This window comes from Lissotriton helveticus, chromosome 5_1 (genome assembly GCF_964261635.1).
Source record: "Lissotriton helveticus chromosome 5_1, aLisHel1.1, whole genome shotgun sequence".
NCBI classification, from domain to species: domain Eukaryota; kingdom Metazoa; phylum Chordata; class Amphibia; order Caudata; family Salamandridae; genus Lissotriton; species Lissotriton helveticus.
In genome coordinates, this window is record NC_136065.1 from 1,685,748,442 (window position 1) to 1,685,767,589 (window position 19,148).

A 19,148-nucleotide genomic window follows, 5' to 3' on the forward strand; every position below is an offset into this window, starting at 1 on the left:
ATAACAAGACTACCCTGAGCTCTTTATGAGTCAGGGAGCTAAGCACAATACAAAACTTTTACGAAAATACTTCAAGTTGCACAATTTACACAAATGCCCGAGGGACACGAAAAACCATATACACAAAAAGTGGAATGCGAAATACTAGCAGGTAAGTAACAAGATCGAGAGGCTTCAGGATCGCTAGGACTACACTACTGAACCCTAAGGTTAGGGGCAGGAGGCCTAAGGAGATCGGGTGCAGAGTGTGCACTCTCACGCGGGATGCGGGAAGAAGTCTATGGATGCTAGTGTTTCTAAAGTTACTGTTTCCGGATGAATCCGACTAGGTAGACTGAAAACGACAAAGGATCTGGACACTTAGATAGTGAACCTGTGCTGGAGTACCGAAATACTCAAGTTACCTAGCCCAGGGGCCGCGGCTGCATAGGGTTCAAAAGACGTCGGGAATCCTCGTTGAAGTCTATGGAGCCTGAAAGAAGAAGTTGCTGGCAGGCGACCAGTGAAGAAGTTCGGTGTGATCCAAGGCTGGATCAGTGAAGGAGACGACCTGAAAGCAGAGGGGACTTAGTTCTTAATCACTAGCCAGTGATTATGTGGGCACCAGGATGGCACCGGATGAAGTCACCTCGACCAGGTGAGCGGGCGACACTGGACTCTGCAGTCACACGGGCTAGGAGGCGTTGTCGGCGTCCAGGCTGGAGGTGCGAGCTGTCCCACGAGGCTGTCGGCTGTCGGCGATGCTGGACTCAGGGTTTGAGCAATCAAACCTTGGCAAAGGCAAGCCCACACGGTGGAGTCAAGATGGCGTCTGGAGTGGACCAGGAGGGTCCAGGGCACTTCTTGTTGGACAGGAAGCAAGGGCCAGTCTAGGGGACCTAGACCAGCGGTGAAAACGTCGTGGTACGTCGTCAAGAGGGTCACTAGCCAACGGGCAAGTGACCGGACAACGTGGCAAGCAGCAAAGAAGCAGAAGGGCCCCACGCAGATCTCGTGGATGCTGGGAGGCTGGACTTCGGTGCTGGAGCTGCTTAGGGTTAGGGCTTCTCAAACCCCAGTGCACTTACTCGAGGGTCTCTCGGAGGTCGTGCTGGTGAAGCGTCGTGCAGGTCTTGAAGATGGCCGGTCCCACGGGTCTCGTCACACCCACGAATCTCAGCTGGGCTGGATGATGTAGGTAGAGGTCAGAGATGGCAGGGAATCCGGGTCTCGTCGAGCTGGGCAGTCTTGATCCGGAGGATGGACGTGCAGCAAACCGCAAGAGCTTCGATGGTGCCTGCTGGTGCAGGGTGGCTACTCCTTAGCCACAAGAGAGAGTCTTCAGAGAAAGTCAAGAGTTCCTTTCGTGGAAAGTAGTTCAAGATTCAAGATTATCTAATTTGGGAAGGGGGCCTGCTCCTACCTTTATCCTAAGAAAAGGGGCTGGCACGCGACTAGGTCCTGCCCTATGGGTGGGACCAGGAGGGGGGTGGTTACACCCCTTTCCTTTGTCCGGTCTCTCCCCAGCTCAGGGGCTGGTGTGCCCCAGGAACTGGTTTGAGCCGGCATATGCACAGTGAGCACCGGGGTGCCACTTGCAGTCACCTTCCTTTCAGCCCTGCCTACCTGGGATACACAAAATCCTGTCTGGGATGGTGCTAGCACCTCCCCTGACAGGAAACCCTTTGTCCAGGCCTCCGTTGCTGGAAGGACTCCCAGCAGCAGGAGGGCAGACTTGTGTCTCGGTGGCAGCATCCATTTTGTGGAGCTGAGGCTGTGTCCGACTTTAACCGGGGTTCACAGTTACATACATGTCGTGTCCCTCTAGAAAGGTGGAATGCTAACCCCGTCGCCAGAATTGGCGAGGGGTTAGTATTCCAATTCGTATGACACTTTACTCGACATGTTTTGATAATGCTATACCAAAGTTAGCATTTAACTGCGAGAATTATAATGCACTTAAGAGTATATGGTATAGCGTTATCATGGAACAGCTATTTGGACTTGGTTCCGCAAGCTGCAAACGGGCTCAGCTCATGCCAGAGCACCATCTCACATAATTCCAAGCACTCTGCCTTCAGGATTGATAAGGCCTGCCATAAGAGTTACTGATAGGAATATATGTGTCCATTTTAGGGTTAGATATAGGAATACTATATCTAAAGCAAAGGGTGTTTACACCACCTTGCCCCAGCTGTCGTGCAGCCAGTTGTGTCTGTTTGGGTGGCCAGCCAGGGGTGGCATAATACATGCTTCAGCCCCTGGTAGGCCCTGGGTACACCTATGCCCTGGATACCTAAGGTGCATGGTTGTAATTTAGAGAGGGAACAGCTAGGCTGTGGGTCTGATTAGCAGGCCCACAGCCAGGGAAAGTCGTAAACCAGTGAAGCAAAAAGCAAAAATCTGGGGTGGCCATGGGATTGCAGACCCCACTCTCCTACAAGGGCCACCACAATACGTTGAGTTTGTGGAACCAAAAAAAATGTGTTGTTAGGCGTTCCTGATGATGTATGTCCTGAACTCCAGTTTAGGGCGCATTCTATTAACAAGGACTGTTAATGCATGTGCTGCATCAAATTAGACACACAAGGTGGGATTCTAATAAACACATTCCTCAAAGAAGAAAAATTTAGAGATAAACAAGCCATTTAAGAATTAAAGGAGTGCTACATGACTATATTGAATATCTCTTATGAATGCAGCAGCTTAGACTTTTAAGCTTTTCAAAGTGTTACGTCATCTGACCTCCAGCAGTCTCTCACTGTTAGGACTAATGTGTCAGAAACAGAAGAATAAGAGCAATTGGTAATGTGTTGAGTGTAAAGGAAAAGTTAAAAGGAAGAGAAGTAATAAGAGAGAAATGATAGTGGAAATAATTATGGAGCAGACGTAAAGAGAAGTGAAGAGAGAGGAATGTATTGAGTGGTAGTTGATTGAGGAAAGTGAATATAGATGGGCAAATGGTTGTACAAAGAGAGAGTACCAGATTGACAACAAATAAATGAGAACACAAAGCATGGATGGGAAAAAGGAAGAGATTTGGAAAAAGAATGGAACTATAAGTGTATAAGACAAAAGAAGGGGAAAACTATAGACAGCATTGCAGATAGTCGCACCTTTTTCTGAAGCACTTCCCGAATGACATTGCAAATCTCTGAGAGACGCCCTGCCTCTCGGACGATGTCACCTTTCCCCTCCTTCAACATGTCATTCATGGACTCCAGGATACTCATCACTACCAGTCGCTCCTTGTCCTCACGTATAGCCTTGAAATAGGCAGGGAAAACAACAGACAGCATCTTCTCGAGTGCTTGGAAGAGATAGAAAGAAAGGTCAGAAATCTTTAAGCAAACAAGAAAATATAAAAAGAAAGAGGAGGGGTTTGAAACACCACATCTTATGGTTTTCTAATCTCTTTCAAGAGCAACATGGTAGACATCACAGAAGGAACACTAAGACTGTAGTGGTGAGAACATCCTGGAGTGAAGTAATAAAACACTAAAGAAACAAAATAGACAATAAAGAAGTTACTCACCTTTGGTAACATTCTTTCTGATGTATACAACAGCAATTACAGATTCCTTGTATGAACCTTTTCTTCAGGTGCCAGACAGTATCCTGAAATGTTTAAAGCAATACAACTTTGCTGGAACAAGGTGGTGCTAAACAACGTTAGTTATGCATGCAGAAAAACCATATATGGGGTAACAGCCCAATATATGGTGTGGCCAGTCGCGGACTTCTGTTCGGTCTTTTTTGGAACATGAAAGTCTGAGCCAAATAAAAAAGACAAGGAACACAGTCACCCATAGAGAAAGCAGTGGGCAACAAAGAATCTACGTGAGCTCTCACATTCATTAGAAAGAATGTTCTCGAATAATAACTCCTGCAAGTATATTATATGAACCACTGCCATAGCAATGCTGGAAGGTGGGAAATGTTGAATAACACTTCATGACACTGGAAAATGGGGAAATTGTGCTCTTTCCTGCGCATACAGGCAAGAATACCAAGTCAAGGAACTGTGCCACTTAGCTACCTAACAAATGGCCTGAACAGCCACAATATGCAAAAGGGTGACTTTCCCTTGGACGGTGTTTGCCGACGAGCAGCATGGATTGAGCCCCGTACTTCCTGATTTAGGAGCGTGACATCCCTAACGGAGATACGTTCTGAATGGTATTGAAATACCTGCACACCGTAGCTTCCTGTACCTTGGCGAACTTAATCCAAGGGTTTATGAAATTCGACAATGCACCTGAGTAGCCAGGCTTGGGACCAGGATTAAGTTGGCATATCCCGTCCTGATGAAGACTTGCAGCTGAGGCCTGAACTTCCCTCCATGCATCAGCCGAGTCGAAACGTCGACACCCTCCACTTTACAAGACCTGTACCTGTTTTCCACCTGATATACCCTTGAAAGTGCATTGATGCATGATTAAAATTTACAGATTATACATGTAAATAAGTATTTTACATCGGACAGGTCTTCTGATATTGGTTTTGATTAGCAGTAACTTCTCAAAGTATCGAATTATGTCTATCTTTACCTTTATGATTTTCACTCTCACTGCCCACCACTACCACTTCCTTTAAACTTCCCCTCTTTTCCTGCGCGCAACCTATTGCTAATATCATTACTGTGTTTTGAGTTCAGTCAACTAATAAATGTATTGCAAATAATTTCTGTCTCTGTGGCGCTCTTTTTCTCTGTGGTTTCTCAGTGCATGTGTTCATAAATAGAATATTGATTGCATACATGAGAATTGTCCGGAAGGTATCAATTAACAGTATTTTCACACAACATAGACTGTTTATAACTGAATTTATAATTGTGAAAAACAAGGACCCCCTGAACAGTAATATGTTCAATTCCTAGGACAGGGAAAAAACAATACGAGTAAAAAACTTCATAGGCAATTGATAATAGGAAACAAGTCGGAAATGGAACAGGCATGAAACAACATATATAAAAAACATTCATTTTAATGACATCAATTCGACAATATTTATAAAAACTTTTTTGTGATCTGACACAATTCATACAATTGTACATTTAAAAAGAGACAATTCACATATAAAGTATATTTGTTAAAAAACAAGGAGAAAATCAATAAAATTAGTGGCACATTTCGAATCCGACGCGCGTTTAGGCGTACACAACGCCTTCTTCAGTAAAAGCCACACATTAACCTGTAGATAATAATAGATATGCATACAAAAATTACACTCATATCACGTATATACTTTAAATCTCATCATTATTTTTACAGTGTGAAATCTTGATACATTAATTACCTACAAAGTCCTATTTACAAAATTTCTAAAAAACATGATCTGTGTTACATGCTGTACCCTTCATAATAGATCAAGTTTCCATTACAGACACTTGGCTATATTAAAAGGGCTAAGAGATGAAGGCTACTTCAGGCGTGGATTTATGAATTTTAATTTGACAGGATCGCCTCTCTAAGGATAAAATTCATAGGACCCCAGAATATATTAATGGAAAGAAACCAAACAACTGGTGGGATGACACGTGGTTTATAAAGTTATCTGGTATCTTGAAAGAGATAACATGTTGATTATAGCCAAAAGAGTTAACCTCTAAATATTGAGAATCCAATATGAGTAAGGACCTAAAAATCTTTTGTTTATTTTATTTTATTTCCCTCAGCTGGGCACTAAGAGAGTCTAAAAGGTGAATGGGATGAGAACGATTACATGGATACAGCGAGTATCTAAAAATAACAGACATGAACCTGTAGATATTGTCTATTTGAGGAAAACTTACATTTAATTTACAGGTAGTCGATAACTCGTATATAGGCCCTGGTGATGGAGACCTTATGATAGAGGTACACAAGGTAGTATAATCCTTAGAAAGGGATGAAAAAACAAGATAATTGGATATATGTATGTCTCTTTTGCTCAAGTCTAATCTATCGGCCGTCAAAATATTTCTTACTGTCCATAGGACCGGTGGGCCGGCAGGACGGGGATGTGGAAATACGCGTCCTGCAAGTCGAGCGCTACCATCCAGTCTCTTGGGCCCAGGGCGCTAAGACCTGAGCCAGAGTCAGCATCTTGAACTTCTCCTTCCGGAGGAAGCCGTTGACGTTTCGCAGGTCCAAGATAGGGCGTAGGCCCCCTTTGCCCTTCTTGGGTACCAGAAAGTAGTGGGAGTAACAACCACACCCTACTTCTGGCCAAGGAATGCGCTCGATGGCCCCCTTGGCCAAGAGGGCTGTAACTTCCTCTTGCAGATGTTTCAAGTGATCCCCCGACACGCGGTGGTACTGAGGTGGCATGGCTGGAGGGGACGCCTCGAAGGGGAGGGATTAGCCCCTTCGGACGATTTGCAGCACCCACCTTTCCGATGTGATGTCACGCCAGTGGAGGAGGTGATGCAAACTCTGCCCTCCACTGGTGTTAAATGGGCCTAAAAGCTAGGAGTAGGAGGGCTTTGAGGCGGATGCTGCGGGGGTGGATATGGACTGGCCTGCCCATTCTCCCCTGGCACCACGTCCACCACCGTGCTGTATGTTAGTCTGCGGCTCGTGGCTGGCAGGACGTGTGGGGGTACCCGTTCCTTGGCCACAAAAGGAGCGAAAGGCAGTTGTTTGCTGGCACGGGGCTGACAGGCCCAAGCACTTGGCCATAGTCCTGGAGTCCTTAAAGCGGTCAAGCGCACTGTCTGCCTTGTCGCCAAAGAGGCAACGGCCATCAAACGGCATGTGCATAAAGGTGTTCTGGGCATCGGCCGAAAAAATGGCAGATCTCAGCCAAGCATGGCGTCGAACCGCCACCGTCGTTGCAATCGCCCTGCCTAGCGGGTCCGTGGTATCCAGCCCACATCGAATGGAATACCGCGCCGCATCTCGCCCCTCCGCAAGGGCGAGTTTAACCCGGGCCTCCTCTGGGCATTGTGGCAGCACGTCCGCGACCGTGTCCCACAGAGAGTGGGTATAACGGCCCAAAAGGCAAGCAGTGTCGACTGACCGCAACACCAAACTAAGTGAGGAGAACATCTTTTTTCCATACTGTTCATACCTTTTGGATTCCCGATCAGGGGGAGCTGTCAGGAATGAGGTCTGGGAATTGGAGGCCTGCATAACCAGGCTCTCGGGGTGGGGTGAGTGGACAGGAAACAAGGGTCGCCCGGGGCCGGGCGGTGGAGTCTGGCCACTTTCGTATCTACAGGAGGACCTGTAGCAGGCCTGGACCAAATGCCCAACATAACGTCAGTTAAGGCCTCATTGAACGGCAGTAGAGGCTCCGAAGAGCTTGCCTGCAGTTTGAGGACCTCCGTGAGGAGGTTCGTCCTCACGGCCGCGACGGGGAGCTCAAGAGACAAGGCCTTGGCTGCCCTAGTCAACGCCACACTGTAAGCAGCCCCCTCCTCCGTAGCCACGGTAGGAGGGGAGAAAATTCCAGTGTCGGGCGAAGTGTCCAAACCACTGGCCTCCCCTAGTTCACCTGCCCAGTCCTGAAAAGACTGGCACTCCCGTGCCAGAGGGTCCTCAGACCCCTCCCAATCCGCCTCATCCTCCATCTCTTGATACTCAGGTTCAAAAGATGGGGCCGGATCATAGAAGCATGGCACTTCTCTCGGCGTCGAATGCGGTGTCGATCGACGCCGTTCCGCCTGATCGGGGGGGGAGGAGAATCGGGGACGAAGTCGTCCGGAGACGGCGTCGGGGGCGACACCCTAGGAGTCAACGCCGGCAGAGGGGTCGTTAGGTCGACCAGCGGTGACCCGGATCCAGCGGGGCCCTGCGGCGTCGGGACTGAAGTCGCCGACGGCGCCGAAACACCCGATGGCGCCGGGGACGAAGCACCCTGCCCGCTTGGGCTCCCAGTCAGGACCACGGGGCCCGAAGGCGCCGCGGAACCAGACAGAGAAGTGAGCGACCTCATGGCTGTGAGGAAGGCATCGATCTCCTTAGGCGTCGCGTTCTGCCCAGGGACCGGCGGGTATGGAGCAGGCCACGACGCCTGCGGCTCCGGCGGAGCCGCGTGGGCGGTGTCGCCCGAACCCCCGGCCGCGTCGTGCAAGCGTCGGGGGGAGTCAGAAGAGCGGTGTCGCTTCTTCGACTTCTTGCGCCTCTTACTTGAGGACTTGTAGCCCGACGAGTGGTGGCTGTAGGAGAGTAGGGTCTGCTTCCTATGGTCACCCCCACTTTTTGCTTTTGCTTTACTGGTTTTCGACTTAGATGTGGCTGTGGGCCTGATAATCAGACCCACAGCCCAGATGCACTCTCTCTAAATTCAAACCATGTACTCTAGGTACATACACAATTGGGAATTGGTTCACCTTATCAGACCCTGTAGAAGTGTAGCACAAGTTACTACTTGTGTAACGATATATCTGAAAGAGACATTAGTTGGTGATGGATTCCTTACCTTAGAATATCCCCAGGCGTCAGACTGGATCCGGAAAATTTTGCGTAGCAATACCCCTGCGCGCCGGCAGGCGTCGTCCGCGGCTCAGCATCCGTCGTCGGCGTCGTTAGCGCCGGAATGACGTCGTCGTAGTACTTAGACGCTGCCCATGCGCGCTGACGTCAGTTCTGATACACAGCTTTTCCACGCCAGATACGCAGATCCATGATAGAACCAACACTGGTGCCATGACACTAGGGCCCTGAAAGGGGATGACCAACTAATGTCTCTTACAGATATATCGTTACACAAGTAGTAACTTGTGCATCTGAAAGAGACACGTTAGTGATCGATTCCTTACCTTAGAATAGATACCCCAGCAATACCAACCCCGGTAGTGGGTCTGCGAACCAATAATCACACCAGAAAGTCCTCGAGGACGGAACGGCCAAAGAAGCCATCCCTCCGGACTTGGCTATCCAGGCAGTAGTGTCTTGCAAACGTGTGCAGCGAGGCCCACGGAGCTGCCTGGCAAATGTCCTGCAAGGGCACGCCCCTGCCCAGGGCAGTGGTAGTCGCCGTGGCCCGAGTGGAATGAGCTCTCAATCCAACAGGGGGCTCCTTCTTAGCCAAGGAGTAGCATGCCTGGATACACAAGATGATCCACTGAGAGATGGTCCGCTTGTGCACCGCCTTTCCCTTCTTAGCGCCCACGTAACCAACAAAGAGTTGGTCATCCACCCGGAACTGGCGTGTGCGATCCAGTTAGAAAGAGAGCGCACGTTTTGGGTTCAGACGGTCGAGCCTCTCTTTCTCTTTCGAGGGATGCGGAAAGAAGGTGGGCAAGGTAATGAACTGCCCGATGTGGTAGGCCGTGACAACCTTGGGCAGGAAAGAGGGTCTTGTCCGTAACACAACCTTGTCCGGATGGAAGGAAAGGAGGTGTGGAAGAAAGAGCCTGGAGCTCACTCACTCTCCTGCAGAGGTGATGGCAACCAGGAAAGCAGTCTTCAAAGTAAGAAGACGGAGAGGACAGTTATGTAGCGGCTTAAAGGGAGCACACATTAGGTAAGTAAGTACAAGATTCAAGTCCCACTGGGGCATCACAAAAGGAACAGGAGGGAACATGTGTGTGATGCCCTTTAAAAACCTATTTACAATTGGGGACTTGAACTAGGAAGGCTGATCAGGTAGCCTTAAGAAGGCGGAAAGGGCAGAAAGGTACCCCTTGATAGTGCCCAGAGCAGAGCCCTGCTGGGCAAGAGAAAGGAGGAAGAGGAGAACCTCAGAAAGGGGTGCAGAGAGTGGATCCACAGCCTTTGCTGTGCACCATGCAGCAAATCTGTTCCACCTGCAGGCGTATACCGACTTTGTGGAGTGACGCCTGGCTGCCAGAATGACATTACAGACTTCAAAGGCAATCGCGGTCCGTGAGCCACCACTGCAACTATCTTGCAGTGCCCTCAGAGATCAAGACATGATCGGACAAGTTGCCCTGATGCTGGACCCACTGAAACTTCAGGTCCCACTGCAGAGCCCGCATCCGCCACCGGACGTGATGCACCAGAAGGATGCAGGAGGCCATCATCCCCAGAAGCCGCAGTGTCAACCTGACCGAGACTCTGGATAAAGGCTGAAAGATCGGAATCAGAGCCTGAATATCCCGAACCCACTGTTCAGGATGATAAACCCGAAACTGCGCCGAGTCTAGAACCGCTCTGATGAAGAGGAGCTTCGGAGAGGGACACAGGTGCGACTGCGGCACGTTGATGGAGAACCCCAGCAAGTGCAGGAGGTCGGCCGTAGTCTGGAGGTGGCTGACGACTGTCTGGGGCGAGCCCGCCTTCAACAACCAGTCATCGAGGTAGGGGAAGACTGACCTGCGCAGATGTGCTGCGACCACTGCCATCACTGGATTTTTTTTGCTTCGGACTCGTGGGTGGTGCACGCCACATGGTTTACTTAGGATATGTGCTTAAACGCTAGACAGGACTCCACATATTAAGGAGCATCGACTTCCTGGTCCTGATTGACACTTTTAAAGAGTCTTACCCGTCTTTCCAGACGTTTGCAGGAATTATGCACCTGGAATCTATGTTTTTTATACACTATCGAGAAAAGCGAATATTTGTATAGCGCTGTTGGCTGGACTGAGACCGTCTTTTAAAATTCTGCTTGATACGAGTGACAGATATACTTCGTCAGCCCCATTTGAGACTACGCCTTAACTGATAAATTGGTCCTACACTACAATTTGGATCTTTAGAGACCGCGCAGATTTATGGATTCACGATATGCGCCCTGATGAAGGAAATCTTTAATGACTTTTTTCCCCAAACGCGCCTCGGCGCCTTTCTTTTCCTGTATGATGAAATGATGCTCTGTTTGAGTTTCCAAAGCACGTTACCAAAGCACTTAGCACTTTCTCTTGTGTATTTCTTGCTGTTCTGACTGCTGCCTGGTTTTCGTGCAGTCCGTGTGGCCGAGTGCAGTCCGTGTTTTGTGCTCCAAGGGCTGCGAGAGAAGGCAGAGAAGGCAGAAGCGGTGTTGCAGCGGCAGCGGGCGGTGTGTAGTGTGCTGCCTGCACAGACCAACCCTCCCATCGAGTCGCCCCCGCCGCCGCCAAAACCGCCGCCAAGCCCACCTGCTGCCAGCTGCCGGCACAGGCCAACTCTCCTTCGAGTCTCCCCCCGCCGTACCAAGCCCACCTGCCTACCGTTTTTCCTGAGCCATCCTGCGATACGCAGCAGCGGAGGCGGGTGAGGTCTGAGCAGGGGAGGCTTAGAGCACTGCCTGCCGTGTCGACTCCGGCACTCCAGTCCCGTCTTGCGAACCGGACGGGCCATAGCAGTGGAGAGCAGAGCATAGCGGAAGACGAGGTCACCTGTTCCACGCCGCAAACGCCTGAGCCGCCCGCCCCCCCGCCTGCCCTGCCCTAGACTGCCCTAGACTGAAGCTGGTGCAGTCTATCCCCTCGTGGCCTTGGATTGGGCCCCAAGGCTGAAGGAGAGATCCAGCGCAGCTCAGCAGTTCACCAGCATGGGCAAAGGCTTTGGCTGGCAGTGTGAAACACCCGAGTGAGCCAAGCAAGCCAAGGAGCGACAACAGTAGCACAGCAAGCAGCGAGTGAGTAAGCATTTTCCCTTGCTCCCAATCCCTCGCTCCTACTCCTGCACTGGTCCCTACTACCCGGCTTCCGTTCCAGGTCAGAACTGGCACCGCGATTGCGGACCACCATCTGTACCCTGCCCCAGTGAGCAAGGGGGGAAGCCTGCACTCAGGAGGCGGCAGGGGGAGCAAACCGCGAGCCGCAGCGCAGTGCAGGAGCTTGCCGTGACGTGGTATAGGGCGCCAGGGTCGACAGGACTGCTGCAAACATACCTGCTACCTTACCTACAACCACACCTAGGTCTGGAGGACTGGAGGAAGGGGAGCAGGGCCACAGGGCTAACCCGGGATCCTCGAGGCTACCTAGGGGGTGTGCGAGCGCGGTTGCCGATAGAGGCGGCCGCTAAGTAAGAGCCCGGGGGTGACCGTGAGGCAGCCGGACTAGGTCTTGCTGACCCGAGGTCCTCCCTGCGCGCTCCGCTTGCCGCTCCTTTACCCACCGCGCCCCTCCCGTGCCCCTCGTCGAAGCCTAAAAGACTGACTCCAGTAAAGCAGGCACTACCATCCCGTGGGCAGTAACCTGCCACTCAGCCAGCCTTCCAGTCACCCAGCCACTTATCAGCTTTCTCTTAAACAGGCACTAAAACACCGGACCATCAGATCATCACATTACTGGGAACTACAAACATACACGGATAACTAAAAAAAAATAATAAAAAAAAAAATAAATAAAACTTCTTTTAGAACCGAAAGCTCACAGCAATCTTCTCCCATCAATCATCATTAAGACTAGCGACTGGACGCAGGGGGAGAGGCCTGACCCTCACGTGTCCACTCCGCAATCTTGTTAGCCTACTGAAATATAAAAACGCACTAAAGCCAAACAAAAAAAGGGAGCGCAATGAGATCTGGCTTGATCAGGCAACAACCAAAACCCAACTCTACAGTGAGATCGCGGAAAAGAAAATTGGGGAAAACTGAGTCAACACTCGGTTCAAGTACAAACGACTAAGAAAACGCAAATAATACAGAGGCTTCACCCCTTTCAGTAATGGAAACATCAAATTTACCGACAACTCAACCTATAAACAAAAACGAACAAGTCAAGGTCCCTGCTGCCTCACCTTCCCTAATTACTGCCTTTCAGCAACCACAACAGTCTCAAAGACCTGCACAGCTTGGACTATCTCAAGTACCTCAAATGAAAAAACCTTCACCAACGGACCCAGTGAATCTTGTATCCATCGACGGAATTCCAGCAAAGAAAAGGATATGTTCACATCAACCTAAGATTTACACAAAGTTCGCCTTTCTTAAAGATCCTGGATCAGCGATATTCTCTATGACTGGGAACATTAGAGGTCTTCAATCTCCGCTTTTAAAAGACGAGCACGACTCCAGCCGCAAGAACAGCAGCCAAGTAGGTTTACCCACCTCAGCGGAATTTCTGTGTCAACCCACTCTTGAGATAGCGACTGTCAACCCCATACCACCTTCGCCGAAAGCAAGAAGAGCGGTAGTATCTACCTTTCAGGCAGAACACGTATCAACCTCCTCCAATACCTGGGAACTGACGTCCGCTAGTAAAGCCACCAAAAAAGACTGGAGCATACCAACTGAGGCCAAGTCTCCAAATATAGTGGCCGACCTACATCCAGTACAGCAGAGTGAGACCCACCCTAGCAAGATCAGCCCCCGCCACCTCGGTAAACAAGACGCGACAATGGAAATCAAGGCTTTGATACACAAAGAGGATGTAAGGGAAATTCCACCACCGCCCCAACTAGTTAGCAGTTCTCCAAACCCAACAAAAGAAATTAGAGACATTCAAGCAAAACCATCACCTGTAATTGAAGAGCAACAACACGGTATCAAACCACCGCCAATGCTAAACACCTCACCGGCTCCATCCAAGTCACACCAGTTAATCCTCAGTAGCACCATCGAACAAATAACGGCGATCAATAAGCCTGCAGTGCAAGGGGCCACCCAGGGCGGCACTCTACTATTGAACAATGATTCACTGCCCACAAAAAACTTTCCAGACAATGACAATGACATGTCTTCTATAGCAGCACAGGAGTGGGAAGAATTAGTGGCTACCTATAATCGTCATCCATCTGAATGGAAGCCCACTGCCGATGCCTTACCAAGATCCGAGAGAACCTACAGCCCAGGAAAAACAGTTCCCGAATCGATTTGGGTGACAATCTTAAACACACTGCAACACTCGGCTACAGCCCTGGAATTCCAATCTCAAAAAATGGACATACAGCTTTGTGTTCTGCAGACAATGGCTGACTCAATCTCAGGAATTGACTGGAAAATCTCGGAACTAAATGGCCTCATAAGGAGGGGTCAAGATGCCGTCCTTGCGGCCCAACCAACTTTATCACAACCACTACCTTGTGACCCAATTTTAGATAAACTATCATCCCTACCTACGATGTTGGGGGCATTGATAAGCGACCTAAAATTAGCAGTTCTACCAACCCAAACCTCGCACAATTTTAATCCACCTTCAGACGTCCAATTACACCAACGGACTTATTGATTGAACACCCAATCGAGCGGAGGTCAGATATCATCGCATCCTCAACCGAAACACTACCATACAGACCAGGGGCAACTGAGCTAACCATCACGACTGGTACTACAGTCCCACCTTCCTCAACAAACGCTCAGGAATCATCAAAGTCTCGGAGAAAGAACAAAAGGAAAGGAAGGTGTAGGAGAGTAGGGTCTGCAATCCTATGATCACCCAGATTTTTGCTTTTTTGCTGCACAGGTTTACGACTTTCCCTGGCTGTGGGCCTGCTAATCCGACCCACAGCCTAGCTGTTCTCTCTATCCAAATTGTACTCCGGTACTGAATTGGCACTGGGCCCTCTCCAAGTCCCTGTACCCAGGGCTGAGGTGCACCCAGAAGTCTCCCAGGGGCTGAAGCATGTATTGTGCCACCCCTGGACTGACTAACTAAAACTGACACAACTGGCTGCACGACAGCTGGGGCAAGGTGGTGTACTCACCCTCTGCTTCAGATATAGTATACCTATATCTAACCCTAAAATGGACACACAGATCTCCTATCAGTCACTCCTATGGCAGGCCTTAACAATCCTGAAGGCAGAGTGCTTGGAATCGTGTAAGATGGTGCTCTGGCATGAGCTGAGCCTGTCTGCGGCTTTCGGGATCCATCCCTTAGCCGTTTCCATGATATCGCATACCATATACTCTTAAGTGCATTATAATCCTCGCGGTTATATGCCAACTCTGGTATCGCTTTATCAAAACATGTCGAGTAAGGTGTCATACGAATTGGAATACTAACCCCTCGCCAATTCTGGCGACGGGGTTAGCATTCCACCCTTCTAGAGGGACACGACATGTATGTAACCCCTAACCCCGGTTAAAGTCAAACAGAGCCCCAGCTCCACAAAATGGATGCTGCCACCGAGACACAAGTCTGCCCTCCTGCTGCTGGGAGTCCTCCCAGAGCAGGAGATAAGGACAAAGGGTTTCCTGCCAGGGGCGGTGCCAGCACCGTCCCAGACAGGATTTTGTGTATTGTAGGTAGGCAGGGCTACAGAGGAAGGTGACTGCACGTGGCACCCCGGTGCTCACTGTGCATAGGCTGGCTTGAACCAGTTCCAGGGACACTCCAGACCCTGTGCTGGGGAAAAGCCCGCCAAGGAAGTGGGTGTAACCACCCCCCTCCTGGTCCCACCCATAGGGCAGGACTTAGTCGCGTGCCAGCCCCCTTTTCCCAGAGAAAGGTAGGGACTGGCCCCCTTCCAAATCAGATCATCTTTGAATCCTGAAACTACTTTCTGCGAAAGGAACTCAAGACTTCTTCCTAAGATTTCTCCCTTGTGGCTAAGGAGTAGTCACCCTGCATCCGCAGGCACCATCAAGAACACTGCGGTCTGCTGCACGTCCTTCCTCCGGAATCCGACTGCCCAGCTCGACGAGAACCGGCTTCCCTGGCACCTCTGACCTCTACCCACCTCTACAGCCAAGCTGAGAACCGTGGGTGCGACGAGACCTCGAGGGACCGGCCATCTTCAAGACTGCACGACTTCTGCACAGCAAGCCCGCCGAGTAATTTCCTGGTGAGTGCTTTGGGGTCCGAGAAGCCCCGACCCTGAGCAGCTCCAGCACCGAAGACCAGCCCCCCCAGCATCTCCACGATCGGCGTGGGGCCCTTCTGCTTTTTGCTGCTCACCGCGTTGTTTGGCTACTAGCCCGTTGGCTTGTGGCCTTCTGAACGACGCCCGACGACATCACTGCTGCTGGTCTGGTTGCTCCAGACTGGCCCTTGCTCCCTTCCAGAAGAGGAGCACCCCGGACCCTCCTGGTCCCCTCAAGACGCCATTTTGAGTCCACCGCGTGGGCTTGAATTAGCCAAGGCTTGTTGCCCAATCCTGGGTAACTTCGACGCCGACAGCTTCATCCATCGTGGGACAGCTCGCCTCTCCATCCTGGTCGCCGACAACGCCTCCTGGTCCTTGAGATCTGCAGAGCCAGCGTCGCCCACTCACCTAGTCGAGGTGACTACCATCCGGTGCCCTCCTGGTGCCCACTGACTACTGGCTAGTAGTCACGAACTTGGTCCCCTCTGCTTTCAGGTGTCATCCATCTTCCAGATCCAGGCTTGGATCAACTCGAACTATCTGCACTGGTCGCCTGCCAGCATCTTTCTTCCAGGCTCCTGGTCCGGCAACGAGGATTCCCGACGTCTTTTGAGACCTATGCAGCTGCAGCCCCTGGGCTAGGTAACTTCGGCACTTCGGTGTCCCAGCATAGCCTCACTATCCAAGGGTCAGGATCCACTGTCGTTTTCTCCCTACCAGGTCGGGTTCGCCCGTGAACACTAACTTTGTGAATTCTAGCTCCCTTAGACTTTGTCCCGCATCCCGCGTGAGAGTGCACACTCTGCACCAGAGTTCCCTAGGCCTCCTGCTAGTAATCTAAAGGTTCAGTAGTCCAGTCCTAGCGATTCCAAAGCCTATTAGTACTGTTACTTACCTGCTAGTAATTCGCATTCCACTTTTAAAGTATATGGTTTTTCGTGCCCCTCGGGCATTTATGTGTACCGTGCTAACTTAAGTATTTTCGTAAGAGTTTGGTTGTGTGCCTAGCACCCTGTCCTCATAAAGAGTACCGGGTTGTTGTGATTCTAATAAATACACTGTTTATTTTCATAACACTTGTGTGGTGTCCTTTCACTGGGTGTTCAAGGGGTAATGTGATGGTAAAACAGCTGGCTTAACACGCCCTCTAGAGTCTTAGCCTTAGACTGCTCGTATCCATGCTACTAGGATAGCTGGTCTATAAGGTTGACTTACAACCAATCATCAATAAGGGTTGTTTGGACTGATATATAGTGATCACTAGAATAGTGAGCACTGCACATCAGGCCAACTTCTCACGGAAGGAATCGGGCTCCAAGAAGCTCAAGTAAGAAGATAGAAATATATTCTAACTCCTCCCCCTTAGTAGCAACTGTCACTGGGTCTCAAACAGCCAATGAAGTACAATCCCCTCAGTAAAAGGCTTCTGAAACTGCATCGTCAGCATCCCCATCGTCACACTCAAAATTGACAAGTATTGTTACTAAGAAACCTGCACAAAAAAAACTCAAGCAGAAAACTTTACAATTCACAAAAACTCAAGTGGTACACAACTCTATTAACCTGGAAACAACACCATCTGAACCTGCCCCAACACGAGGAAGAGTGGATACCGCCATGGCTAATAATACTGAGTCCTCTCTACATTTGACACCTATACCGGCTAGTACCACTCGGAATCTGCAGATAGCCACCAACCAACGCGAGCAGTTAAATGCCTTAGTCATAGCAGACCCAAGCAACCATTCTCAGCCAACTCAACAGGGTGTCAAGAGACCACCGCCGGACTCAACCAAACCACAGTTTCTGAACAGTCCAACATCAATCCTTTTCATTCCGGAATACACATCCCGTGGCAGAAGTGATATACTGAATAGGGGAAACATACTAAGGCTCATGCATTCAATAACAAATCTATCAAATATCAGTTCATCTGATCTTTTGGAAATAGAGTTCCAGTCAAACACCGCACCACATCGCCCAGAAAGTACAAAAACAACTTGGCACTCACTTGAGACAGCACTTAAAATCATGGAAGAAATAGCGACGTTTCAGCTATGGGGGATAGAGCTGAGACTCGAAGAAAGACCTCGCTATCCTACCCCTTTTCTTCCTTTAGCCAGACCCCCAGCACAAAAAAGTACTACATCAATACTAAAAGGAGCAAGAAGCAGCTCGCCTGGGACGTGCCCCCGAGACTTAGAAAACCACAACTCTGAACAAAATCAAAAGCTTAGCAGCTGTTCATCACGTACAACTGGTCAAAATTGGAACTCAATTCAACGCACATTCGCAAGTTCCACTTTCAACAACTGACAGAAAGGGAAAGAACTCACCAACCCATCAGAAGGACATATGGATATTAGAATTTGCTCCTGGAACATCAACGGGTTGGCGAGCAAAAGAAACGATCCCGAGTTTCTAGAATATCTGACTACATTTGACCTTATCCTGCTCCAAGAGACTTGGGAAGAAAAAGCATTCGAGCTCCAAGGGTTCACGTCCTGCTGTATTCCAGCAAATAAAAACTCAACCTTTGGCCGAAGATCAGGCGGTCTGATGCTTTTCGCATCAATATCGACAATAGGTGAAATCGAGGCAATGCACGTACATATTCCTCCCCCAAGCGTTATTCAGGTGGCAAAGGTCCCACTTTGGCTAAAGAAGCAGCCTCAAGCTGTAACTATAATTAATACATACATCCACCCCAAAGACAAACAAAAAGGTGCGAAAGACCTAGCCAAACTGGTGAAAAAAATAATGGAAGAAAGCGTGTCTGACTCACTCATCTTGACAGGGGACTTCAATATGCTTCTAATTAATAAAGAGCAACTTAGCGACCTTACCCAGGACCTGCACGCAGCATGGGGCGTGCCGACACAAGGCCATATAAAAAACAAGAATCCAACGAAGCATTCTAAAATCTTACTTCGACACTTGGAAGAACTCAACTTAAGGGCCCTGAACGGCCGCTACCCTGGCGATGATCCACCAGTTGCCACCTTTCATGCGAATAAACAATCCTCCCATCTCGACTACACGTTCACATCTCTAAACATGCTTTGTCGGGTAAAGTCCTTTAGAATAGGCACGAGCGACCTCAGTGATCACTTGCCACAAGAGACCATAATAAAAACTACTTCCCACCTGGAAACCAAAACCTTTATAGGCCTCGAGACAGATATTGCCCCAAATTTAAGGCGGCTTCGCTGTAACGCCGGGAACATTGACTCAATTAGTTCCATGGCGAAAAATCTCTTCTCCCAAGCCACCAGCTATGCATCCAAGGCACCGGACGTCTGGGACATTTTCATTAAAACCATTAGGGAGCAAATGGTAAAAAAGGCTCCCAGCAACCCACGTCATCAACAGCTGCCCCTTTGGGGGATTCACTCATGTCCAGAAATGAAACTACAAAAAAGATTAGTAAATCAACTACTAAGACAGTTGCGAAAGGATCCAACAAATTATAGCTTGCAAACTGCCCTACGGGAAGCTAAAACAAAGCTGAAACGGACGAAATGGGGCAACCAGAAGCGAAGG

The 19,148-nt window shown here is 49.6% G+C and overlaps 1 protein-coding gene across 2 annotated transcripts in view; it reads right to left on the bottom strand.

Moving 5' to 3' along the window:
- Nucleotides 1–19,148, bottom strand: part of IPO4 (importin 4) — a 2,629,293-nt gene that overhangs the window by 418,674 nt on the left and 2,191,471 nt on the right. For both annotated transcript variants that reach the window (XM_078644926.1, XM_078644927.1), the window contains exon 23: nt 3,096–3,289. In XM_078644926.1, coding sequence (XP_078501052.1) covers nt 3,096–3,289 — 194 coding nt within the window. The remainder of the gene's footprint in view (nt 1–3,095; nt 3,290–19,148) is intronic.